Source organism: Heloderma suspectum, chromosome 13, assembly GCF_057233095.1.
Source record: "Heloderma suspectum isolate Gila_16-S chromosome 13, 16-S_ref, whole genome shotgun sequence".
NCBI classification, from domain to species: Eukaryota; Metazoa; Chordata; class Lepidosauria; order Squamata; family Helodermatidae; genus Heloderma; species Heloderma suspectum.
The window spans coordinates 9,443,188-9,469,950 of NC_139470.1; the positions used below are offsets into that span (position 1 = coordinate 9,443,188).

General features: G+C 47.1%; 1 protein-coding gene across 1 annotated transcript in view; it reads right to left on the minus strand.

The window, feature by feature from the left end:
• Positions 1-1,201: 1,201 nt before the first annotated feature.
• TMEM132D (transmembrane protein 132D) overlaps positions 1,202-26,763 on the minus strand; it is a 376,683-nt gene continuing 351,121 nt past the window's right edge. Inside the window, exons 7-9 of the mRNA XM_084819261.1 lie at positions 24,699-24,972; positions 18,526-18,717; positions 1,202-2,663 (exon numbers count right to left, since the gene is read on the minus strand). Coding sequence (XP_084675387.1) covers positions 1,479-2,663; positions 18,526-18,717; positions 24,699-24,972 — 1,651 coding nt within the window. The 3' untranslated portion in view covers positions 1,202-1,478. The remainder of the gene's footprint in view (positions 2,664-18,525; positions 18,718-24,698; positions 24,973-26,763) is intronic.

Here is a 26,763-nt window from a genome sequence, read left to right on the forward strand (position 1 = left end):
AAAATACTTGGGCTCCAATCCTATGCACCCTTACCTGGGAATAGGTCCCATTGAACTCAGTGGCATTTACTTCTGAGTAGACATGCATAGGACTACATTGTGAATATATTCCTTCCTGTAGGGAAGCATGTTTACTCAGAAGTAAATCCCACCAGTTTCAAGAAGATTTACTGTCAAGCAGAGCTGGCTCCAAATTTGTTTGTTTTTTAAGACCTCTATGGGCAGCTTGCCCTAGGAAGACCCCATAATTGTCCTGGGCAGAGGGAAGCCAGTAAGGGGGGGGGGAGAGTTATTGAGCAAGGGTGGGCATCTTGTGGCCTTCCAGATGTTTTGGCCTTCAGCTCCCATCATCCCTCACCTTTGACTCCACTGTCTACGACTGATGGGAGTTGTAGTCCAAAACATTGAGAAGAACACATGTTGCCCAACACAGATGTAGGGTAAATAAACTGATCAATCATCCCAGAAACTGGCACATGCTGGCACTGTGGATTCTGGGGTTCACTCTTTATTAAGGGAAGATATCAGCAACTTGGATCTGGCTGGAACCTGTGCCAAGAGAAATCCAAGTTGGTGGCATAGGGTCTCAGTTGGTGAGGGTCCCTCATAGTTCTGAGACCCAGCAACTGCACACACATCCTCACCAACCTAGGAAGCCAGAGACGCTTCCAAAAAAACATGCTTAGGAACACAATCTAAAAGTGACAAAGAGACATACAATGTTATTTATTCAAAAAAGCAGTTTCGTCTTTCTTTGCACATGGCAGCATGACGAAGGAAGCGGAGGGACCTTTTTCATTGATTGACAGGCAAATGAACCAATTGGGAGACCATCCTGTCAAATGCAGCTACATATCAAACTTTTCCTCTGCATTCTTTGGCACTCCTAATTATTCTGCAGATAATTAGGAAACCAAAGCAGCCCATGCCAAGTTTCTGGTTTTGACGGCCCTTTGAATGAATGTTTTCTTTGGATGCTCTCTTCCTCACGGCATTGGTTGCCTTGTCACCTTTTGCTTTTTCATTTATTCCCATCTGAGCACTAGCTTTGAACCACAGCCCTGCAATACTGAGAATTAAAGTTGGGTATGTTTCATAATATCCAAGCTTTGTGTTGGAGTCTTCTACTATGTATTGTATTGATTTGCTGGAAAAGCTTAAAGAATGAGAGCTTATTAGATTGCTTTTTTATGTTTTATTTCCCCATGTAAGTTGCCTTGCATCAGCATACTTCCCAAACACCTTCCTTAAGAATCATTGAGCACAGAGAACATCTCCTGTTTGGGACCTCTGTCACACTCCAGCTGCTTTTCACGGCTCCATTGAAACCAAACTGTCCACCATTTTGACTGTTCACAAATGGTTGTGGGGGGGGGGTGTTGTTTTTGTTTTGCCCCATTACACCAAATTAAAGGCAGAAAGGTGAGTGGAAAAAAAGAAAAGAAAAGAAAAGAAAGAAAACAGTTTCTGGTGTATCGTTATGCATTTTCATGTAGCCGTTCCATATAGTTTCTTAATTCTTTGCATTCCCCCAGGTCCATGTCTTGGCAAACCCATTTGATATCATCTTCACTGCTTGTCAGGATGGAGTCGACAGTGGGGCACCCATCGTCTGAAGAGATGGTGGTGAAGGTGGTGAACTTGACGCGTTTCCGTTTGGAGGTCGGTGAGGCTGTCTCCTCATTTTTCTGCTCCTTCCCTTCGGGGAAGGGGACAGAATCTGTGGGCCGGAAGACTTGGCCGTTGAGGTTCTTTTGGGCATTGGCAGTGAGGAGGTATTTGCTCTCTTCCAAGTCCATGCCTCGGTCAATGGCTGTAATGCACTCCTCTTGCTGCGTGGAGAAGTTGAGATGGTTCTCCAACAGCTCTGTCCTATTGCTCAGCCCTACCCAGTCATGAGAATGGCTCAAGCCTTCTTGCTCTTCAAAGGGAGACTGTTTGTGCCTATACTTCAAGGCAAAGGTGACACAGTTAATAAGGAAGACCAGGATGGCCAAGCAGAAGACTCCTAACAAAGCATACATCCCAATCTCCAAGTCACTTAGGCCCCGGGGCGTCTCCTCAAGGTCATCTTCTTCCAACTCTCCATTGCTTCTCGGCAGGTCCACCTGTGCTGGGAAGCTGGTAAAGTCTATTGGGATGTTTTGCATATGGCTGTCATCGTCCAGAAGACTCTCACGGTCCTCTTTTTTACTCAAGATGGACTTCTGGGTGCTGGCTCCTCTGGTTTCCTCTTGGCCCATTGATGAGGTATAATAAGGGCCATCTTGCCGAGACCGCTCCTGTAGAGTTGTCTTCTGACGTCGGTCACTGCTATGGTTTTCCAGATGCATGCCGCCCCCGCCATGCTTGCTGTCACTGGCATTGGGGTTGGCGTCATTCTGCCCAAACTTGACCTTGATATTCCCTGTCCCAACAGCCATAACACTCTTCCTTTTCGATTTCTGGCACAATTCGCTGATCATCATCTCCACCCTCACCAACAGCCCCTGACCTTCTGACTCAGCTGTGATGACGGGCCATTTAAATTTTGGGCTCTGGTGGACAGAGACCACTTTCTCGTCCAGGGATGTGGCCACCAAAGAGAAATCCTTGATGTCATAAATGTCCAAGGGCATGACAGCCCCATCGCTGAACTGGATCCAGCAGCTGATAGCAGCTTCCTGTGATGGAAACAAAACAAAACAGGACAAACCTTTCAGAGTTTGTTTTCTAGGTACAATCAGGGTCCAGAGATGAACAATTGCAGGGTTGTGACACACGTTATCCTGGAGTTCTTTGGCCACACTCCCCTGCTGACTATAATAATTGAGTCTCTCTTTGTGGAACTGAAGGGGAGCTTGATCTACAAGTCAACAGCCCATTACTACAAGTGGGACGTGCAGAGAAATGTTGCAGTCTATCCTCTGTCCTGCAATACCGGATGGAGCCCCTCTCCCTGTATGAACTTGAAGCCCTCCTCCAAGTGTCTCCTCCAAGGGAGGTTCAGAGAATGGCAACAAGGCAGAGGGCCTTCTCCACAGTGGCCCCCCAATTTTGGAATGCTTTCCCCAATGATGTCTGCCTGGCAACGCCATTGTCATATTTCCAGAGCCAGCTTAAGACCTTGCTCCACTCCCAGGCATTTGGCAGCATCTGCTAAGATTTTTTAAAGACTCCTAGGATTTTTATTGGTGATTGTGCAAAGTGGGTTGATATTTCTATATGCAAACCATTTTATGTTATGTTACTATATTGTATTTTGGTGGTGCTGTTTTTAATTTTTGTAAACCACCCAGAGAGCTTTGGCTATTGGGCAGTATAGAAATGTAATAAATGGAATGAATGCTCCTATTCAGGGTTCCAGCCAGACACTCCCTCCAAGCAAGTATTCCATTCCCCATCCCCTCCACCATGTTCCTTTTCTCTTTTCCAGCAGTCAGTCTACACGCGATGGCTACTGAGCATGACTAGCCCCTTGTTGGCCTCTTTGGGGTTATTATTATTTTGCCCCTTAGTTTTGCAAAAATAATTTCTTTAACTTCTCCATGCCTCAGGGTTCCCCCATGCATGCTGATACCTCTGTCTTGTTCCTCAGTGGGCCTGCTTTGCCCTCCATCCTCTTGGCACTCACTCACCACCTGAGTTTGCCATAGAGGGACGTATTCCAAGAGTAAAGGCAGTTGGATCAAAATATAACCAGGAGCTAGGGATGGGGGAGAATTTCTCCCCGAAACTTCGGGGGGCCGAGTGCCAACGCATTCAGCCCCCCGAAATCGGCGGTGAAATTCTCCGCCACTCCCCCGCCCCCCCCCCGGGATGGGACTTACCTCCTCCAAATGTCCCTCCAGGTGGCGGGTCCCGGCGACGGTTTGGCGGGCTTTCATCCGGGGGCGGGGGCGGCAGCCGGTCTTTCAACCAGCTGCCGCCGCTGCCGCCATTACAGCTGAATTAAAAAAAACCAAACCCCGTGATAGGCTACGTAACGATTAACATAGCCTATCACGGCTAGATCTGCAAAGTCAGCCGTGATAGGCTACGTAAATCGTCACGTAGCCTATTAAGGGTGACTTTGAAAAAAAAAAAAAAGTGCGTACACAAATGACGGTGGCCCATGGGCGCCGCCATTAGCGTTCCTTATTTGGCACGTCTAGTCTACGTAAAGATTTACGTAGACTATGGCGAAAATAAGGGCAACGCTGCGTTGCCCTTATTTTCGCCATAGTCTACATAAATCTTTACGTAGACTAGATGTGTCAAACTAAGGAACGCTAATGGCGGCGCCCATGGGCCGCCGCCATTTGCGTACACGCTTTCCCCCCCCCAAAGTCACCCGTGATAGGCTACGTGACGATTTACGTAGCCTATCACGGCTGACTTTGAAAATCTAGCCGTGATAGGCTGCGTAAATCATTACGTAGCCTATCACGGGGCTTTTTTTTTTTCTTTTGAAGTTCGCGGCCGGGGAGACGGGGCACTTCTCCCCGGCCTGAATTTCGGCCGGGCGAGGCGGGAAGCCTCCCCCCCCGGCCTGAACTTCGGAGGGAGAAGCGAAGCGCCTCCCCCCCACCGCGAAGCAAGCTGCGAGACCAGGTAAGTGACTTTCGTACATCCCTACCAGGAGCTGATGATGACCCTCTTTCAGGTCCCTCTCAAGCTTCTTTTCACTCCACAGAAACACACAGGACTGAACACAGACAGAGAGGCAAAGATGCCTTTCACTGGGTTGGACCACTGATACATCCCAGGTGATATAGTTTGCTTTGACTGACAGTACGATTTCAGGGACTGAGGCAATCCCCCCCCCCCACACGCACACACACCTCCTGGATTGAATCTGGGAACTTAGACATGTGAAGCACATAGGGAGTGAGCTAAACTTCAGAGGTAGAGTGCATGTTTTGCATGCAGAATGTCCCAGTTTCAATCTCTGGTCTGCCTATTTATTTATTTGAGGGAATATATATCCCACCTTTCCACTGTATGCACAGCAGTCAGGGCATCTTACAACACACACTGTCAGGGATGAGCCCCAGCCCTTTCAGATGTCTAACAGCTCCAGTTCTGAGTCAGAGTTAGAACTGCTAGATCAAAGCCTGGGGGAGAGGCCCTCCCTAGAGAGCCTAGACACTAGAAGAGCTTCCTCTGAAGGCCTAGACAAGCAGATGGGCCAGGCTGAGTCCCTGCCCTATCCCTCCATCGTGGGAACTCGTTTCTGAGAAGGAGGAGGAGGAGAATGACCTGAGAGACACTAGGGCACATCGCAAAGCAAAGTGGAAAACGTAGGGGCAGGGCTCAGACACTCCACCCGGATAGCCACTCTTGGAAGCCAATGTAGGAGGGAGCCACCCTAAGGGAGGGGCATCCCTGTGAAGCTAGCTTGGCCAGGAGGTTCATACCCCAAACTGCCAGCAATTTTCTCTCCCTCTGGTTCATCTCCTCTGCTTGGAGATTGTTGATTAGTTGTTTAGGACCTGGGGCAGTCTGAGGGCTTCCGTGAATCTGCATTTGTAGGGAGGCTAGGCTCTAGTAGAATAAAGTCATATTAGCGGGAAGCTGTGTCTATTGTGGTGTTGATTGTGAAGGGGATGGATGATCCATTTCACACACACACACACACACGCACACACTAAAAATGAGAGACAGATGAAGCAGATAAAATAATCTATAAACAAAGGGGTTCAGCCGCTAACAACCTCAACCTGGCAGGTTAAATGTCAGGGCCCCACTGACAAAATCCCGTTGGGAAGTGCTCCTTCTCTTCACCATGGCAACCTGCTTGTTCATCTGCCTCTCGTTCTCGCCCAGACAATGGTGGTGGGGAGGAGGACCATCAGGAGATGCCACGGCCTCCTTGCTCTGTGCCTACCAAGTGAACAAGGAGTTGGGAGCAATGATGAGAAAGAGGATGAGGAGTGCACCTGGTCTCGTCTGATCTTGGAAGCGAAGCAGGGTTAGCCCTGGTGGGAGATCGCCTAGGAATCAGGCTTCCTGCACTGAGCAGGGGGTTGGACTCGATGGTCTTGTATGCCCTTTCCAACCCTATGATTCTATGATTCCCACCATCCCTGACCACGGGCCATGCTTGCTGGAGTGGTGGGAGTTGTACTCCAACATCACCTTGGGAGCGAAGGTTGGGAAAGGCTGATCTAGCCAAATACGGTCTACTGTGAGAGGCTGTGGTTCTTCAAGGTCTCAAGTACTAAGGGGGCTTTCCCAGCCCAGCGACTGAAGATTGTTAAGGGCTGGATGCGCCTGATCTCATCTGATCTCGGAGGCTAAGCAGGGTCAGCCCTTGTTAGTACTTGGATGGGAGACTGCCTGGGAATCGGGCTTCCTGCACTGAGCAGGGGGTGGGACTCGATGGTCTTGTAAGCCCCTTCCAACCCTATGATTCTATGATAAGGTAAAGGTAAAGGTGTCCCCAACCAGTTGTGTCCGACTCTAGGGGGTGGTGCTCATCTCCATTTCTAAGCCAATGATTCTATGATACTATAGTACTAATAGCAGTTGGTGAGAAGGTCGGCCCACTGAGGGAAGGAGGCCACGGAAGGTGTCTTGCCCAAAGGCCCTCAGCCAACACAGACCCTAACACCACATGCTCTTCCTCACTCCTGTCCCCACTACCCCTCCACTTACCCTCTCCCTCTGGACCCTGTCTGTACCACCACCCAGGGGAGAGTGTAAGGCAAGTGAAAGCAAGTGAAGGAAGCTGCTCTGGCTCTCATTCTTGTCACTGCTTGCATGCTCAGAGAGGGCAGGTGAACAAGCAATGGCAGCAAGGAGAAGTAACAGCAAGTCCAGAAAGATACACCACCAACAACAAGATCCTGGACTTGCTCCTGCTCTTCTTCACTGCAACCTGCCTGTTCACCTGCCTCTCACTCTGTCACAGACAACGGTGGTGGTGAGAAGTAGGAGCGAGGAGACCCTGGATCACTACCTGCCAAGCAAGGGAGCGGTATCAAGGGTCAGAGAGGCTGAGGAGCAAAAGCAGCTGGTGACAATGGTGGTGAGAAGGTAAACTCCCTGAGGGAAGGGCCCATTGGGGGTGTCTTGCCCAAGAGGCCTCCAAAACCTGGCGCTGGCATTGCCATGAAAAGGGGTGGTAGATGAATTCAGGACTTGGTCTCTGAACGATCCAGCCAGAGTAAGGCTGTTTTTTTTTAGGTGTTGGCCCTAGTGGGGATGGGTAGGGGGAAATATGGTCTCCACTTCAGGAAGCCATTTCTCTTGGGCCAGCACTGATAAAAGGGTCCCATAGGCAGGCACCCATGAACACCCTTGCTGGCACTTTCAGGACCAACAGACGTTAAAAAGATCTTGGGTGGTGGGACATCTAACTAGAGAGCTGCTGCTAGGGCTGTAGCCTCACCTGGACATGAGCAAACTGAATCCCCTTCCCTTCCTCAGTTGTCACTCCCTGGCAGAGGTAGGAAATTCAGTGACACCCCCCCCAATGGACTTCTGCACCCCCCTTCCAACTGGCTTTAATGACAGATCAAGGAAACTATGGTTCTGGCTTCGAGCCATTGCTGGGGGGAAAATTTAATTCCTCATTGAGCCATTTTTTTTTTAAAGGACTCATTTTAAATAGTCATTGGTAATAAGATTTGTTTTCCACAGAAGTGCTAAGAGAGAGCCTGTTTCCCCCGAGGTCCCTGGAGTCTGCTTTGAAACACCTAATAAATGGCACGTCAAACAGCATCACAGGTGATTGGGATCACTTGCTACTCTTCTGTGTTCAAATGGGGGAGAAAAAACTCCCCAGCCCACACAGTTATTACATTATTTCTTTAAAACACACATGTAAAATGCAATGTCTCCTCACATTGTTTTCAGGGCATGGTTGAGAACAGGCCTCAGGCCTAGTCTACACAAGCAGTAGAAGGAGACAGGAGAATTCTGTGTGTGTGTGTGTATGAAAGAGAGAGAGAGGGAGAGGGAGAGAGAGAGAGAGAGAGAGAGAAATCAAGTTGTATGTGTGTGTGTTTCCTTATGAAACTTAGGGAGAGACCACCAGCATTCTCCAAATGTTGTCCCGCCGCCACTCATCTCATGCCTAATTCCCATTCCCATTCGCTGCTCGCTCTGTGCAAATGGGAAACTTGCACAAACTGAGCCACAACCGAACATGATGTTTGTGCAAATTTCCCCAAATTTGCATACATTTCCTGATTTGTGCAACTTTCCTCCCTAGACTAAAGCAGGACTGATACAGTCTACAGGGGAAATTTTTGCAAATTAGGAAATTCGCACACAATCTTAAGGAGCGCCTCCAGCAGCACCAGGCAGGCCGCTTAACAAGATCAGCCTCAGATGGCCTTCTCTCTGTCCCATCAGCCAGGACAGCTAGACTGGTGGGGATGAGAGAGAGGGCCTTTTCTGTGGTGGCCCCCACTCTGTGGAACTCCCTCCCTAGGGAACTCCATCATGCCCCCTCTTTAATGAGCTTCCGTCATGCATTAAAAACGTGGTTGTTCAGGCAGGCATTTGGGGTGGGTTAGGGTATTTTAGAAAATGTTTTTATGGTAGTATTTTATTGTTTTAAACTGTTTTATTGTATGTTGTACATCGCCCAGAGTGGCTGGGTGACCAGCCAGATGGGCGATTAATAAATTTAATAATAAATAAAAATAAATTGGACTGGGAAAGCTTCGCACATCAAACACGAGCACACATCCGGCAATTTGAGAACATTTTTGGTGGACACCTGATATTGCTATTGCTATTACGTTGCTACTGCTATTGCTACTGCTGTTACATTTGGGTCTTTGAACACAGCATGCTTGCATGTTTTGCGAGCAAAACCAAAATGCTCATACGTCTCTAATGAAACTTCCTGCAAACAGAAAATTTGCCATAATTGGCAAAGGAGTGGGCTACACCCTTTCTCCTTAGTGTGCTAGTTTTCTGTCAGCAGGGAAAGATTTGGGGATGTGTGTGTGTGTGTGTGTGTGTGTTTGAATGTGTGTGGCAGCTAAGGTGACTATGTGTCCTCTTTTACAGAGGACCATCTCCAGTTGATGGGCTGCCACAGTCCTCTATTTGAAGGAGTTCTCTGTTTGAAGGTCTGTCCAGTCCAAGTCTATTTCTGAATTTGCATCTATACATATACATTAGCATATGCAGGTCTTCTTTTGTCCGCTCTTTTACTGAAGCATTTCTTCTCTTCTTTGGCAATTCATAAGTGACCACCTTAGGGGAGCATTCAAAAGTGGTATGCCTTCATCCACAGCCTGAACATTCTCTTGCCTGCACTAAGGCTCACAAGGCCTCATCCTTGGTCTACCCGTACAACGGGATGAGACACAAGAGACTGCAGAGGTGACAGAATGGCCATACCATTTCCGATGGCAGGTGGGCTTTGCTGTCTATCTGGGATTTTTAAAATTTTCCCCAATGTGAAAAAGATCCCTGCAATTAAAAATAAACAAACACTTGGCAGATTAAGGGGAAAGGTTTTAGCTCAGCTCACTCCCTGCTGTGTTTGATTTCTGCTTGCAGGGGTCCTCTTTTCTTTCTTTCTTTCTTTCTTTCTTTCTTTCTTTCTTTCTTTCTTTCTTTTTTTAATAGGGAAGCATTCCAAAATGCAACACCCTGTCTGCAGGCTGAAGGAGTACAGTCCATTCTACCACAACTTGTGAGTTAGGTGAAGATGAGAGATAGAGACTGGTCCATGGTCATCCAGTGAACTTGATGGCTGAGTGGGGTGGGGGGACTGAGCTGTGATCTCCCCAGTCTGTGTCCAATGCTCCCTCTTGTCTCCTCTTCTCCACTAGCCCTTATAACAGGCTTGGTCAATCCAGTGACCTATTATTCGTAGTATTATTAATTTTATTCCTGTAGCAGCCAATAGCCGAAGCTCTCTGGGTGGTTCACAACAATTCACGAGATAAAAGACAGCATAAAAAATTATACAAAACTTTTAAAAAATGTAAACAGCTAAAAACAATTTCAATAAAATTGCCTGCTAGTATTGGGCACCTCGATTTCCATCTGTGCCAGAGGGGAAGGGATCTTTACTCCCTCTTGGGCATCTCTCTGATCAGGCTCCAGCCTCAGGTTCCTGGTTCATGTCCCAGAACCTCTGTCAAAAACAGATACACGACTCCTCTGCTCCAAACCATCCCTCCTTATTTCAACCATAAACTCGATCAACACACCACCACACTAGTCCTCAGCGCTGGTGCCAGGTTGGGGCCAAGGTGCTGTCAGTGAGCGGCCAAGGTGCTGTCAGTGAGCGGCCCCCTTCCTGAATGGGCCTCCTTCCAGTGGATCGTGGGTGGGCTGTGAATCCATTCCAGGTTTCAGTCAGAACCAGCCTGAACTCTAAAGGAGCTACCCAAGGTGCTGAACCTATTCTGGGGAAGGGGTTCAGCACTTCCAATAGCTCCATTACAGTTCTGGCTGGTTGTGACTAAAACCCAGAATGGATTCACAGCCCCACCCGAATTGGAACCACCTGTATCCACCCTCCTCCTCCTCCTCCCCGTTGTTGCTTCTTTCTCCAGGCCCAATCTGCACCGCTTTCCAGAAGGAGAGGAGACAGAATACAAAGTCACTGCTGTTTTCTTCACTTCTCCCTGCTTGCTTACTCAGAGATGGCAAGCAAACAGGCACTGAAAGCAAGGAGAAGGAGCATCGAGTCCAGGAGGCTGTAAGGATTTACTTGGGCTTTGCAGTTTACATTTGGGTACAATATGGGCCATGGGGAGCTTAAAGTTTAAGGGGTAAGAGAGGATGCTTATAGAGGTTGATGCTTGGCTTGCAACAGGGAAAGTTGGAAGATGGGTATGTCAGTTGCTTGCCAGGGCTTAGAGGGGTAATGGGATAAGGAGTTCAGTTGACATCATGTATGCTATCAGGTGAGGCTGCATACATCTCTAAGGATGAAATAGCTCTGAATGAAGGTTATCATAGGACAACCGGAGATTGAGGCCCACAACTGGTTCCAACCGGTTTTAGGAAAAAGGAGGAGAAGAGAGGAGTCATTTGACCGCAGAAATGGGGAACTGAGAAATTTTTGGGGTAAAGAAGGTGCAACAGAGGTAGGAGGGAATATTTGGGAAACGTGTCATGAGATGGGACATATAGGATGACATGGACCAATAGTTGTAAAGATTTTGGAATATGTATTAGAGGGGAGGACACCACAATTTGTGGTGGGGGGTATTAAAGTTGGTACATGGAAGAGATCTGGGTCTGTCTTCTTTTATCCTGAACCTGAGACATTACGCTGAGCCTGTCACTTAGGCCTCAGTGACTCTTCGGTCATGCTTGGAGAAGGAGAGAGTCCCTTTACCCTTCTTGGTAAAATACATATGTGTGAGTATGTCTTATCTTTGCTTTGTTGCTGAGTGGAAGGTTTGTGTGCTTGTTAAAGTTTATTTTTCAGTCTTTCTTTAATACATGTATTTAGCTTATGTTGTTGTTTTAGTCCTTATTTGTACAATCTAAGTAAATCTGGGTGAATATGAACACTCTGGTCTCAGTCCCCAAAGGAACCACACCTACCACATCAGGGCCAAACTCAGGCTGTTCAAAGCAGATGTGCCTAGGTACCCAATTTCAGCCTCCAGTTTTTCCCTTACAAGTCATCTGGGATTGGAAGGATCCCCCTCCTGGGGCATGGGCCTTGACAGGTTCCCGGCTATGCTGGCCTTGCTAACCCCAGATGCTCTTTCTCTGTGCTACAGAGATGGCCTGAACATTCCCCCACCCCCACCAAATCCAATGTGGCCCTTTAACGCAGAGAAGGGATCATTTACAAGCTCCCTGAGCTATTTTTTCTAACTTTTCCCCATCACCTGATTCTATTTATTCCCCTCCCCCTGCCGCCGCCCACCCACCACCCCATCACATTGACAGGATGGATTCAAATACGACTCAATTTCTCAGAAACTGAAATGCACAGCTTGCTTGAGCTGCATGCCATCAAAACCATCTTTTCAGCTGATTTCAAGGTAGTGCGTTTAGCTCCCCGGGTCAGCCAAGGATTAGCTGGCTGTCCCAGTTTTCTAGCTGTGTGTCACTTGATTGCTAAACTCTACAAAGAGTATAGAGGGAAACCTCATTTTGATTGCCTGGCCAAGGATGCAGCCTTAGGTTATTTTCCCCACCAACCAGATAAAAGAGAGACTCTGAGATTAATAAGCATTTCTTTTCTGCCTAGCAGGAATTTAACCTAACAGGGACAATATATTTTGCTATAATACAGGGGAGGGAGGGGGAAACATGTGGCCCCCATGGCCATATTTGTGGCTTCTTGCCACTGTCGGGGTTGCCTCTGAGCAGAGAGAGTGGCAGAGCAGTTCAGATTCTGAGGAAGAGCCGCAAAATGTGGGGGAGGAAGTTTCCCAGGCTTCAGAGGCATAGCTGGATGGAGAGGGCCCCTCTTCACACAGCCCTGTGAGAGATAGCGAACAGGGGGAGGCGAGGGTTGGAGAAACTGAATTCTTAGATGCCAGGTGCAGACGTAGAGCCAAGAGAGAGATGGCAGGGGCAGAACTTAGGCAGTCTGCCCGATTGGCTTGGCGTCAACAGCTGCACTTAGAGGTGTCATGAGAGAGAGAGAGAGAGAGAGAGAGATCTCCCCCCTGCTTAAGTTAGAATAGCTCAGCCACCTTTTCTTCAAATGGTGGGCATCTTTTGTAGTTTTCCTTTGAACTCCCTGAAGGCGTTTCTTTTGTAGACTGTGAGTCACTGACCATTTTGCATCTGTATGACCCAGTGAAGTAGTGGAGTAAAAGCCGAGAATTGAAGCCTCTTGTCTGTGTTTTGATTTGGGTTCTGAAGTTTACAGCAGGGGCAAAAGGGAAACCTGACAGTTGAATTTGCTTCTGCATTGGGGGCACACACACACCCCGGCTTTGCAAGAAAACAATGCACAATTCTGCTTGGAAATGTTCCCCACCCCACTTGCGACACACTTTTTTTCCTTCCAAAACCACAGGATTTCTGGTGCCACTGCATCAATTTGGGTGCCATGGGGCAGAAAGATAATGTGCCCTTCCTACCCACCAGAAGTTCTCCACCCCTGCTTTATATGTATGTATATATGTATGTACGCGTGTGTGTGTGTGTGTGTGTGTGTGTGTGTATATATATATATATATATATATATATATATATAAAATCTCCTTATATTTTCACCCCAGCCACCCCCTTACATATGATAGTTCAGGCATATCAAAAATTATAATAGGTCAAGGCAGAAAAATACAGAATACATTGTTCACATGAACCAGAGAGACCGATATGCCACAAGCAGAGTGTTATGGAGCCGAGTTTTGCCAACATACATAATAAATTGATACCAATCCATAGTAAATGTATCTTTTTCCTACTTCCTTTCACCAGTCGTAACTTATTTGTTATTTTTTCTGTTAACACAATCTTCCAAACCTGAGCCCACCAAGCGTCTGATGCGACGCCTGTTAAGTCCTTCCAAAACTGAGCAAAAGCCAGTCTAGCTGCTGCCAAGAGAAATCCAGCCAATGCCTTAGAGGAGCAATTTCTATTATTTCCCCCAAATAATCCTAAAAGTGCCAGCTCCAATGCTCTCCACTTGCTGCCCAAGTATCTTATCAATTCCACCAAAGACTGCACTCCAAAACTTTGCCACTTTTACACAGGACCACCACATATGCCGGGGCCCACCCCTGCTTTTAATAGAAGGGTTTTGCGGCGGAGGAAACATAAATGAAGGGTCAGCTACGGGCGACTCTGGGCCAAACGCAGCCCCCATGTATGCACAGACATGCGCACGCGCATACACTCACAGAGGCAATAGAAGAGTGAGAGAAGCGTTGCTTTCTATGGCATGCATAAGACATATTGCTCCTCCTACTGTCCTCTCTGGTCAGGAGGCGTGGCAGATTTGAGAGGCATCACAGAAACATGCACCATCTACTTAGCGGTGACAACAGAGGGATGCATGCACGCACCACAAAAAGTGATCCCTCTTTCAAATTCACCTCAGCTCTCTGAAAAGCCCAGCATCTGTCTTCAGCCTAGCTTTGCCAGAAGGCTGCTTCGAGAAAAAAATGGGAGGATAGGGGAAGGGAGCCCGTTTCCCTCTCATTCCGTAAATTGGCAGGAGTCACAGCTCAGTGGTACATCAGCTGCCTTGCACACGGAAGGCCCCAGATTCAATGCCCGGCAAAGAACTCATATTGCGGGTTTTGGAGAGCTCCCACCAGCTGGAATAGAGCAGGGATGGGCAGATGGCAGAGTGGGATCTACTGGTAGTCTTCTAGCAAAGGGGATATTCAGTAGAGCAGTGAGTTTTTCTGGCACCCAATCGTTAACAGTCGTGACAAGAACTAAAGGGCTTTATTTATTTTCTAAATGAAGGCTGCTGCAATGAAGAAAGCTTGGGAGGAAAACCAGGAGTGCATTCTTGGATTAAAGAATTGTGAGCTCAGGAAAAATTCCCGGGATGAGCAGGCACACGGAGACACCCTGTTCCTTAACTCTTAGCGTACATTCACCCCTGAGCCACTTTTTGGCACATGGCTCTGGTTGGAGGCGCTTGAGGTTCTAGTAAAAAAAACCAAAGTAGATCCCGCAAACCTGAATTTCTGCCTTCCTCAGGAGGGAGATTCCGGACAGATCAAAGGAAGCACTCCTTCACACGGCACAGAGTTAAACTATGGAATCTGCTACCACAGGATGTAGTGATGGCCACCTATTTGGATGTCTTTAAAAGGGGGTTGGACATATTCCTGGAGGAAAGGGCTATCAATGGCTACTAGGATTGGTGGCTATGTGCTACCTCCACTACCAGCTGTGAGCCTGTGTAGACTGGTTGCTGGGGAACATGGGTGGGAGGGTGCTGTTGCGCTCGTGCCCTGCTTGTGGGTTCTTTGTTGACAGCTGGTTGGCCACTGTGTGAACAGAATGCTGGACTGGATGGACCTTGGTCTGATCCAACAGGGCTCTTTTTGTGTTATTATGTTCTTAGATAATCTTCTATATGTATAAATGTCAAAAATTGTGTGTGGGTTTGTGTGTTTGTGTCTGGCTGCAGGGCCGCCTGTAACACAGGGAATAAGGGGGAGCTGCCCTGGGTGTAGTCACACTGCAGGGGCCCAGTGAGCCTGCCATTTGGGCCCTACAGTTGCTGCCCCTTTTACTTCACAGTCTCACTTGCCAGAGTGTATGACAGGAGTCACTGGGTCACATGATTACTTTGCTTATACTTTCCCTTACTAACAAGTGCACCCTCTCAATCATGGGGCAGGCCAGGTTTCTGATTTCAGCTACCAGTCATGCCATCGGCCATCTTCCATTCTATTGGTCTCTCTCCCATTCACTCTGACTTCCTTCACCTTGGATGGGCTGGCTGCCGTTTGTTCCCTTCCCTTTACTCATGGTTTCTTTTCTCACTGTGCAGAGCATTTAGTTTCTCTCCCCTCTTCCTGCAATATCCAGCAAGCAAGCAAGCTCGTGTTAAATATCTTTACCCCTTTCAATGCCAGACGTACCTGTTAGTAGTGTGTGATTAACACTAATGTGAAATGTGGTGCAGTTTGTGCTCGCCTGTCTGAGGGGCTGGGATGACACAGTGGAGTGGAGACTTAGGGCTTTATTCATAAAAGAGTGAACTGGGGGGAACTGAGAAGGCAATTGCAAAATGAGGGGCAAAATAGCGGAGTTTTATGTGTAGCTGAATGGAAGATTTGGGGGTTTGCGTGTTTGTGGCTGGCTGCAGGGCCGTCTGTAAGACAGGGCGTAAAGGGGAGCTGCCCTGGGCCTAATCACACTGCAGGGGCCACTGAGCCTGCCATTTGGGCCCTAGAGTTCTTGCCACTTTTAGTTCACATTCTCACTTGCCGGATTGTATGACAGGAGTCACTGGGTTACATGATTACTTTGCTTATACTTTCCCTTACTAACAAGTGCACCCTCTCAATCATGGTGCAGGCCAGGTTTCTGATTTCAGCTACCAGTCATGCCATTGGCCATCTTTCATTCTATTGGTCTCTCTCCCATTCACTCTGACTTCCTTCACCTTGGATGGGCTGGCCGCCGTTTGTTCCCTCCCCTTTACTCATGGTTTCTTTTCTGACTGTGGAGAGCATTTAGTTTCTCTCCCCTCTTCCTGCAATATCCAGCAAGGAAGCCTCTGTTGAACATTTTAATAGTGGTATGAGATTCAGTGTGGATTATACTGTAGTAGTGCTTACAGATGCAGTCTCTCGCATTTTTAGTAGTGTTTTTTATTCAATCTGCTCATTATAGTTGTTGTGCTTTTTTAATCCAGTCTGGTGGATTCAACTTTTCACCTTTCTTATGGGGCCTTTCCGAGAAGCGTAAACCTACCTTAATGTGTTTCTAACAAATAGTGCCTATGACAAAATTACATCCCAGGCAACGCCGGGTATATCAGCTAGTAATGGACTAAAGGCAGCTGCCATAGAAATATAAGGCTGCAAAGTACCAGCCATTCAACCTCTAAAGGCCGGGGCCCTTCTGACATAGATATTAAATTCTGGGCAGGTTTTTAAGGAAGAAGATGGTCCTTTGGGTACCCAGGTCCCAATCTATTTAGAGCTTTATATAGGTCCAAACTAGCACCTTGAATTGTGCCCCAAATCATCCTTGGCGCCAATGAGCTCCTTAAAGAGAAGTGAAATACAATCAGGCCAGTGCGTCCCAGTTGGCAATCTAGGAGCTGTATTCTGAACCAGCTAAAGTTTCTAAACTGCCTTCAAGGACAGCCCCACATAATATACATTGCAGTCATCGAACCTGGATCTGACACTCTCAGAAACTCGGGGGGGGGGGGATAGAACATTTCCCTGCAGTCGCAATGAGATTTAAACCAGGTTGAAAGCAAAGGCCTTGGCTGTGAAACTTTATGACAGGAGAAGGAAAAACATTACTCTTTCGCTTTTAATTTCTCAGCAGAATATAGATAGTCCAATAGATGTTTGCTGAGGTACACAGTGGGAGAAGGTGTCCCCTGTATTTATTTATTTTAAAGCAATGCATTGCATATTTACAGCAGGTGAATTGTGTGACAGTGTGTTATTTATGAGGGGCTAACAGAAGAGATGGGTAGCCATTCTTTCCTCGTACTTGTTCTAGTTTTACAGTCGTATTTACTGGAACTTTGTTTTCCCTGTTTAGCTGTTTGGTGGCCTTCAGGTATGAGAGCCTATAAATTTAGAATGCCTTTGTAGAATAATATTAATCATAATAACATCACTTCTTCCCAGTCTCACCAGCCAGAGTTCTCAAGTCAAGTAGGCCTTAGAAATGGCAGCTGGCTGCTGAGCAACACTTGAGGCTTGGTACCTGTTTTTTCTCAGCCTTTGCTTCCTGTATTTGTTTTAGTCCTGCCTGTGCAGTTCTATTTCCTGGAATGTGTGAAAGCCTACACATTTTAAAATGTTTTATGAGAACATTTATTACTTCTTCTTCTTTTCTTGTTTAAAAAGAGACTTTGATCTGATTCCCAAATTGGTGGCCAGGAGGTTTGGGTGGTCGCTGTCCCATCACCAAAAAAGAAAAAAAATGTATCACCCCAAATAGAACAAAGGAAGACAAAGTGGAGGCGGGTGGCTCCGATTTCAGCGGGGCTGTGAATCCATTCTGGGTTTCAGTCAGAACCAGCTAGAAGTCTAAATGAGCTATCCAAAGCGCTGAACCCCAGCCCCCAAATAGGTCCAGCACCTTGGATAGCTCCTTTAGAGTTTTGGCTGGTTGTGACTGAAACCCGGAATGGATTCACACCCCTATCAAAATCAGATGGGGACTCCAGCCACTCTTGAATGAAACGGATTATCTAGATCCATTTCAATCAGGCTTCAGGCCTGGGTCTGGAATGGAAACTGCCTTGGTCGCCCTGTGGGATGACCTCTGCCAGGAGAGGGACAGGGGGAGCGCGATCCTGTTGATTCTCCTGGACCTCTCAGCAGGACCTCATTTTAGCTTCCTAGTCTTTTTCGCTTTGGTGTTTTAAATCTGTTTTTTAAATCTCTGCATTGCTGCTAGGTTTTATTCTGGTTGTAATTGTGTTTGTAATGCTTTTATATTTTATATTGTTTTATCCTGTGCTTTTTGGTTTTAATTCTTGTGAACTGCGCAGAGAGCTTCGGCTATTGGGTGCTATAGAAATGAAATGAACTAAATAAATGAATAAATAAATAAATCAGAGTCACCAGCCTCCACTGCATAGCTCTGCACTGAATTTGGATGTGCTCATTTATACGTATAGATGCAAATTTGGAAATAATTACAATCATTTAAATAGAAATACAACCATGGTGACAAAGACTGCGACCTAGTCTCCTGTGTAGGTGCTAACAGTTGATGACGGTTCACTTCGAGACCCCTGTTCTGCTCTCCGTTCTTCAAAAAATAAATATTTAAACCATACTTTGACTGGGTAACCTTTCAAATAGAGGATGCCTTCAAACAGAGGACTGTCCTCTGTAAAATAGGACACCTGGCTGCCCTCTGGGGAGATCTGAAGTATAGTATACCTCAGCAAGGGCAGCCTGTCACTAGATGAAACATGATAAGGCCTCGTACCTGTTTTGGTGTCTGAAGTGTTTCCTGTGCTACCGCTGTGGCAAAAATAGCCTTGTTACTTCCTGGGCTCAGTTGCAAAGAGAGCGAAAGCCCAGTCACGAGTTGGACTCCCAGGTCAGTAATAGTCACCTTCTCATCAAGAACAGTCACAGTCTTTTCAGCCAAGATGGCGTCAGAAAGCGGGGAGAGAATCTGTGGGAGAAAAACCAAGGGAACAGTCAGCACATAGAATACAAGGAGGACCAAACGTGTTAGAACCCGTTTATTTCTTTGTTTCATATATTTATATCCCACTTTTCCATGCATCATGTGCAAGGTGGATAACCAGAAGCGGTTATTTCTTTATTTCATATATTTATATCCCATCGCTAGTACTTTAACCATCACATCGCATGCCAACCCTCCCCCAGTAAGTCAGAATACACTCAGTCACTCTCCATCCCTGTTCTTATGGTTGTTTGTGTGACAGCTTGCATATGTACAGTGACTTTTGCCGATACACGTATGCAGTACGCACAGTGTCAAGGCATCATCAGGGCTGTGTCTGCATACTTAAAACTGACCCATTGGTATTAATATGATTTAAGGTTGTCATGACTAGGGATGTATGGATTGTGTAAAGTCCGCTCCATCTGTGTTTTGCGGATTGTCAGGTGCATTTTCTTCTGTCACCTGTTCACAGATGGATTCAAATTCTTTTTTCGTTATGTGGAAAAATATGCAAAGAATTCCATAAGAGGGTTGGCAACAATTTACATAATTTACCTTAGTACGTAACATTTAGAGTGTTTCCCCCCATTCCATTCAACTTTTCCCTGCATATATTTACCAGTCTCAGCAGAAACGTGTGTGTTTTCCTACAAATGAATGTGCCTAAATATTGGGAAAGTTTTTTTGTTTTTTTTTAAATAGATCCGTAAGTCCATGGACTTCATGCGGCCTGAGGGGGGTCACTCTGCAGTGGATTCCACAGGACAGTTTCTTAGAAATCTGAGCTCATTTTAGTCCATCTCTAATTTCTCCAGCATCCCTAGTCATGATTAATTTAATTCCCATTGAACTATAAGCGTGACTAAGTCTGAACCCAACCCATTGTTTTTAACCATGTGCCAACTTTATTAATAGATTAATGGATTTGTCAACTACTACTCATATGATTAATTGATTACAATATTGTAATTGAGTTGCAGCCCTAAAAAAACAAAACAGGGAAACATTGAGGACAGTGATTTATCCAGGACCAAGTAACTACAGCCCCTTCATGGATCACTGCCTTGTTGTGGCGAAGGGGCTTGCGTAACTCAGTGAAGCCATAAGCTATGCCGTGCAGGGCCACCCAAGACGGACAGGTCATGGCAGAGAGTTCTGACAAAATGTGGTCCACTGGGGAAGGAAATGGCAAACCACTCCAGTATTCTTGCCAAGAAAACCCCATGGAACGTATCACAAGGCTAAAAGAGATGACGCCGGAAGATGAGTCCCTCAGGTCGGAAGGTGTCCAATATGCTACTGGGGAAGAGCAGAGGGTATTTCCAAGTAGCGCCAGAAAGAGTGAAGCGGCTGGGCCAAACCCGAAAGGACACTCAGCTGTGGATGTGTCTGGTGGTGAAAAGAAAATCCGATGCTGTAAAGAACAATATTGTTTAGGAACCTGGACGGATGCAATGAATATGAACTTGAGCACGCTCCGGGAGAGAGCGCAGGACAGGAAGGCCTGGCGTGCTATGGTCCATGGGGTCACGAAGAGTCGGACACGACTGAACGACTGAACAACAACAACAAAGTAACTACAGACTATCCCTGCGATAGGGACTGGCCTGCGAGCTCATATTACGCCAGTACTTTTCCAGCTGCACTGGCTGCCAGTCCATTTCCGGGCCCGATTCAAAGTGCTGGTGTTAACATTCAAAGCCCTTAACGGCTTGGGGCCAGGTTACCTGAAGGATCGCCTCCTCCCAGATGTGCCTGCCCGGACCTTAAGATCATCATCAGTGGCCCTTCTCCATGAGCTCCTGCCAAAGGAAGTGAGGCGGGTGGCTACTAGGAGGAGGGCTTTTTCTGTTGTGGCACCCCAGCTCTGGAATGAGCTCCCTAGTGAGGTTCGCCTGGCGCCTACATTGTACTCCTTTCGGCGCCAGGTGAAGACCTTTTTATTTTCCCAGGCATTTTAGCTTTCTAAATTTTTATCTTTGCTGTTTTAAATCTGTATTTTAAACTCCTGTACTGCTGCTAGGTTTTATTGTGGTTGTATTGTTATATTGTGGTTTTAATGTTCTATATATTTTAAATTGTTTTATTGTGTGTTGTTTGGTTTTAGTTTTTGTGAACCGCCCAGAGAGCTTCGGCTATTGGGCGGTATAGAAATGAAATAAATAAATAAATAAATAAATAATAAAATCCCTGGTAAAAAGGAATAGTTGGGGAATATATGGATGTTGAGATGGACAGATTAGTCTGTTTCCAGTTTGTCTCAGTTTTGGGCATGTTCATTCATAAATCTGTTCTGCCTCATTTTTGCATTTATCTGCTATGTTCTTTAAAAATGCATATCTTTGGATATAATTTATCAGAAAAGATATGCTTCTGAATGTATCTTCTCTCAAAGTATGCATTTTGAATTGTGTTTTTATCCTAAAAGGTGCATTTCAATACAGGTGTTGGTACATCTTTTGAGCTGAGAATGGCATCGCAAAATTTGGAGAAGTGTGAAATCCAAAGGATCATAGAATCATAGAATAGTAGGGTTGGAAAGGGCCTATAAGACCATCAAGTCCAACCCCCTGATCCACACATTAATCCAGAAAGTGCTTTAAAATACAAACTGAACGAATCCTTAAGCATCCCTATATGTAAGTATGATGTAGCCACAGCTGCTCATATGTATCCCATGTTACACTCTCTTGTCCCATCCTCCTACTCTTCCTGTGCTGTTCACCTTCTACTGTCAAAATGTAGACTGTAAACTCACTGGGGCAGTGACCTGTCTATATTGATCCCTCCCCTCCCCTCCCCTCCCCTCCCCTCCCCCTCCCCCTTCCTTCCTTCCTTCCTTCCTTCCTTCCTTCCTTCCTTTCTTTCTTCCTTTCTTTCTTGCCTCCCTTTAGAGCAAGACAAGCAAGACTTATAGAAAGTGAGTTAAACCAGATGGATGCAGGCAGAGTTATCTCTCTCGGAGATCTTGGCATTTCAAAAGCAGCTGACGATTTGATGATTTCTCAAGTGACGGCCATATATATTCTTTCAAGTGGATGGACTGACTAGCAATCTCTCCCTCACTCTTTCTCCCTCCCTCCCTCCCACCCTCTCTCTCTCTCTCTCTCTCCCCCTCTCTCTCCCCCCTCCCTCTCTCTCTCCCTCCCTCTCCCTCTCTCCCTCTTTCCCTCTCTCTCTGCCTCTCTCCCCCTCCCTCTCCCCCTCCCTCTCTCCCTCCCTCTCTCTCTCTCCCTCTCTCCCTCCCTCTCTCTCCCTCTCTCTCTCCCCCTCTCTCTCTCCCCCTCTCCCCCCTCTCTCCCTCTCTCTCTCCCTCCCTCCCTCCCTCTCCCTCCCTCCCCCCACTCTCTCTCCCTCCCTCTGTCTCCCTCCTTCTCTCTCTCTCCCCCCCTCCCCCCTCCCTCCCCCCACTCTCTCTCTCTCCCTCTCTCTCTCTCTTCCTCCCTCCCCCCTCTTTCTCTGTGAATACCCTTCCTGGAGATATTCTTTATATTTATGGACACTTTTGGAAGGCAAGATGAGATGCTGAGTTTTGTAATCTATAAATAAAGATCTTTATGGAGGGTTGCAGACCATCCCTACCTCCCCAAGGCTACCTTTTTAGGACTGACAGTTTGCTCAGTGCATGGGGCAAGTGCTGCTATTGAATGCTTTGCAGGCCCCATATCCAGATACCCAACAGTGTAGTAAACATGGACTTTTTTTTAGAGAAAGAACACAGCTTTCATTGTGTTCTTCGTGAAACGTGATATATACTTTTTGTCTCATTCCTATGATCTGCTTCCCTCACCTTGGTTATCTCTATGCCTGTGACCTGCTCCTTATTGTTCGCCCTGCCCTGCAGGGTGAATCAACAATAGTTGTGGCCCATCAATGGCACTGTTGCTGAAATTCAGAGTGTACACTGCTCAGATAGGCTGCTCCTGTGCATGCCGATACTGCATGCCTCCCCAGCCTCTATCCTCTTTCCCCTCCCACAGCAGTATTCAATGGCCAAATGTACTCAACTGTGTTAGGCTGCAGTCACAGAGCCAATAAGCAGCTGGACAGCACCACCTCTGCCTGACCTGCTGCCCCCATCAAGCCTCTCTACAAGCTAATATCTGTCAGGGTGCCCCTGTTGCCGACTGAATCCTCCAATAGCCAGAATCAACACTCAGACAAAAGGGCTGCTTTCCAACGCTTTAATTCCATTCAACCTAATGAAGCATACAGATGCTAACTGCCTGAGACTCAGAGGAACTACAAAGGGACAGCCATCTAGGGGTTTCTAAGGGTTAGGACGTCAGTTGATCTCCATTTGGGGAAAAATGCGGCAACTCTCTGAAATTAAGGGGTGGGAGGGGAAGATCTCCCCCTCTCCCATGGTGCCTCGGGGCGCAGCTGTTGACATTGAGCCAATTAGGCTGAGCACCTAAGCTCAGCCCCTGCAATCTCCTGCTTGTGCCTGTGCCTGCGCCTCGCATGTAAAAGCTCAAGTTGTCCCTCCCTTTCCACGCCTGGGTCACTGTTGCTCCCAGGGATGTGAGCAGGGGGTGGGGCTCCCCCTCCAGCTGCACCTCTGAAGTCTGAGAGAGTTCCTCCCCCATGGATTGTATCTCCTCCTCAGAATCAGAGCTGCCTTGGGACTCTATGGGCTCAGAGACAACCCTGACATCATCTGATTTTTCATTTACCATCTTGAGATCTTACTTAAAGATTCCACTGCTGAAAAGCAAACATGAGAGAATGTAACATCCTGTCTCCTAATAGTGACCTCATTTTGTGAGTGCTGATCTTTATGTAGCCAAAACAGCACCACCCCAAAACAGGGAAGTATCAGCAGGCTTGGGGGACCTTAACGTTTGCAGAAGTAAAAGAAAAATTGACACCCCCCCCCGACCAATGAGGACTGAGGATGCACAGTGGTTATAGAATGCTGACTGTTAAGGAAGGGACAGGACACAAGGGAGAGGAAATTAAATGGAGTATTCTGGAAAAGGGCATGGCTGGCTGGCTGGCTGGCTGGAACCCTGAACAGGAGCACTCCATGCTGCAACCTTTTCTGGCAGGCCCTATTTGTTATTGTAATGACTGGTAGCAGGAAGCTGAGAGACCAATTTTTGCCCCCCTTTTTGATGCACCTGGAAAAGGTTCCCCCCTACTGGCCTCCCTGAATATATTACGGCCTCATTCTCTCACAAGCTCTATGGATGGGCCTCTGCCATCCTCATTTGGGCAAGAAGCATAGAAGGTGCAGAGTGATAACTAATGCCATTGTATCAATGGTGGGTGTCTTGCCCAAGGGCTCTCAAAAGGCTGGAGCCAGCACCAGATTTAGAAAGGCAGTTGCCAAGGTTCCCCTTATATCCTGGATACCCTGAGCAAGCCCTTAAGGATCTCTTGCCTCCTTAAGAGTCCCACCTTCCTTCTTTCAAACTTCCCCTACCCAGTAACATGGGGTTTAGGCTGTAGATGTGGAGTAACTGACACACCAGACACAGGGTTTAACCACAACAGTTTACTAGTCAATTTAAAGCAAGCAAATCACAACTAAAGGTATTTACAGAATAGAGCGGTGTGATACAAACGGTCTTAAAAGAAAAGAAAATTTGCAAAATGCAAGTTCCTTTGCCCTAGCTGTCCTTTGACTTTTGTAGGCTGCTTCTTCCTGCTCACTCCTCAGACTCTGCTCTCACTTCAGGCTCTGGCTATCTCTGCTCTTACTGGCTGTCTCACTGTGTTTCTATACCCTTGTCCCTCAAAACCGAAAGTACTGCTTCAAACCTGAAGAAATGAAACTGAAGTGGAGAACTGAAGCTGAAACTTAACCGGAGAAGTGAAATGACTCCTCTCAGGGTTATCCCCTCCTAAAACAAAACTCCAGGTCTCTAAGCCTGACCTCCCCCACCCCCTTTGCCTCTGTAGGCCTCAAACCTTCATAACTGTTCTCTTGTTCTTTTCCAGCATTCCCTTCCCCTTACCTGAATTGTTGTCATCCCAAGCTCCTGTCCGACTAGCACTTGTCCATCTTGCAGCTTTGCGATCCTTGGCTCTTCTACTTGTATGAAATCACTCACCAGCTCGGTGATGTCAACCTGCCAGTCTGAGCCCAGCAGATAAGCTGTCTGGCTTCCAGGATCTGAGGGCTCAGCTACAAACTGCGTGAGGACCCGCACCATGGCATGCTGGTACTGGAGGGTACAGCCTCGTCCCTTCCGCTCATCTTCTTCTTCATCATCACTGTCTCTAGCTGGTCTGTCAAGATAACAAGGCAGAAGGGTCAGGAGAACAGGAACACATTAACATGGTCCTGATCAGAATGGAGGAAGCTGCTCTATACCAGGTTGAATTATTTTTCCGTCTGGTCTGTTATTGCTCACCCTCACTGGCAGTAGCTCTCCGGGGTCTAAGGCAGGGATGGGGAATTCTTTTTTTTCAGCCAGAGAGGCTTTTTTTTTTTAAAGGAGAAAGGGGTTGGACTACATGGCCTTATAGGCCCCTTCCAACCCTACTATTCTAGGATTCTATGTTCCAGGGGCCACATTTCATCTGTGGGCAGGGCGAAAGGCAGAATGGGTGGGACCAAATCTGATTATTTCCTACTCAGGAGGAGAAGGCTTCTGAAGTCTACTCAGAAGTAAGCAGGACTGACTCACTCAGCAGGTCTTTCAACTAGCACCCCAAATACCAAGGCACTGCATGTCTACACACAAGTAAGCCGATGTCATGCCCGCAAAATGCACACCTCAGTTCTGCATAGGAATAGGCAAACAAGCACAATTCAAGGTCGGCGAAGTTTTCCGAATTCCAACTCAAAGCTCGTTCCAGCTCATTTTCATTTTCTTTTTCCTTTCACACAAAAATCTATGCATATCTTCATGGGAATATTTCCAAATGCATGCATCAGTGGTGCACATCTTTGAAACGTACGCATTCCTCTCCCATTGATTAAAGCATGTTTGTGCTAGGGATGGTGAAGAATTCCGCCATGGACCTCAGTGAGTCTGGAGTCCACGGCAGAATGGAGCACTTACCTCCTCCTCCCTCCGGAATCCTAAGGAACCAGATCCTCCTTGCGGGCAGCGATCCTGTGGAGCTTCCGGCTGGCTCCGGAGCACCAGCAATACAGCTGCCATTGCCATATCGCTGGCTGAGGGGGGCTGTCTCCGGATGCAAATACGCAAATATTTACGTAGCCTATCATGTGAAAAAACAGGGATGCAAATGGCGTCCACTACACCATTTGCGGCCCTAAAGGTTTTAGTTTAAGCTAAATGCAGCTGTTTATGGCTGCATTTAGCTTGAACTAAGACCTTTACGGCTGCAAATGGCGTAGTGGACACCATTTGTGTCCGGAGATAGCCCCCCTCAGCCAGCAATATGGCAATGGCAGCCGTAGTGCTAGCACTTCGGAGCTGGCTGGCGGCTCTGCAGAATCACCACGGAGTGGAGCCGGCCGGCCAGGATTCTGGGGGGAGGAACGGATCACCTCTCCCCCGCAGGCGGATTCCCCCCGGAGCAGCAGGTAGGGATTCCGCCCATCCCTAATTTGTGCACAGTTTTCAAAAGTACACATTTTTTCATTTGCATTTTTCAAATGTACGCATTCTGACAAATGCATTGTCTTTGGTCTGTGAATTACATTGTAAGATTGGAAATGTGCAGACTTCAATTGCAGATTGTGTCTGAGTCTGTGTTCGGTCCGGAAAGTGTGAACTGGGTAAATCCTGATAAAAAAAGAATGGAAACAAATTTCTCATACTTCCCTAGTTCCGTACAGCAGGTCTCCTGCCTGCAAAACACACTCCTCAGTTCTGTGTAGCACCTCTCCTGCCTAACCAAAATGCACAGCTCAGAATCCTTGTGACAGCTTGATTCTTTGCAGGGCATTTAAAGGTTAACTACCTTTATATACCCTCTTGTCTCTGATCAGTGATCGAAGATAACAGCAAAAGAAGCTTGCAGGCCCGATAGGGAACGCTGGGGGAACGGCACATCTGGCATGAAGGCCAAGGGTTCTCCTTCCCTGGCCTAAGGTAAAGAGGT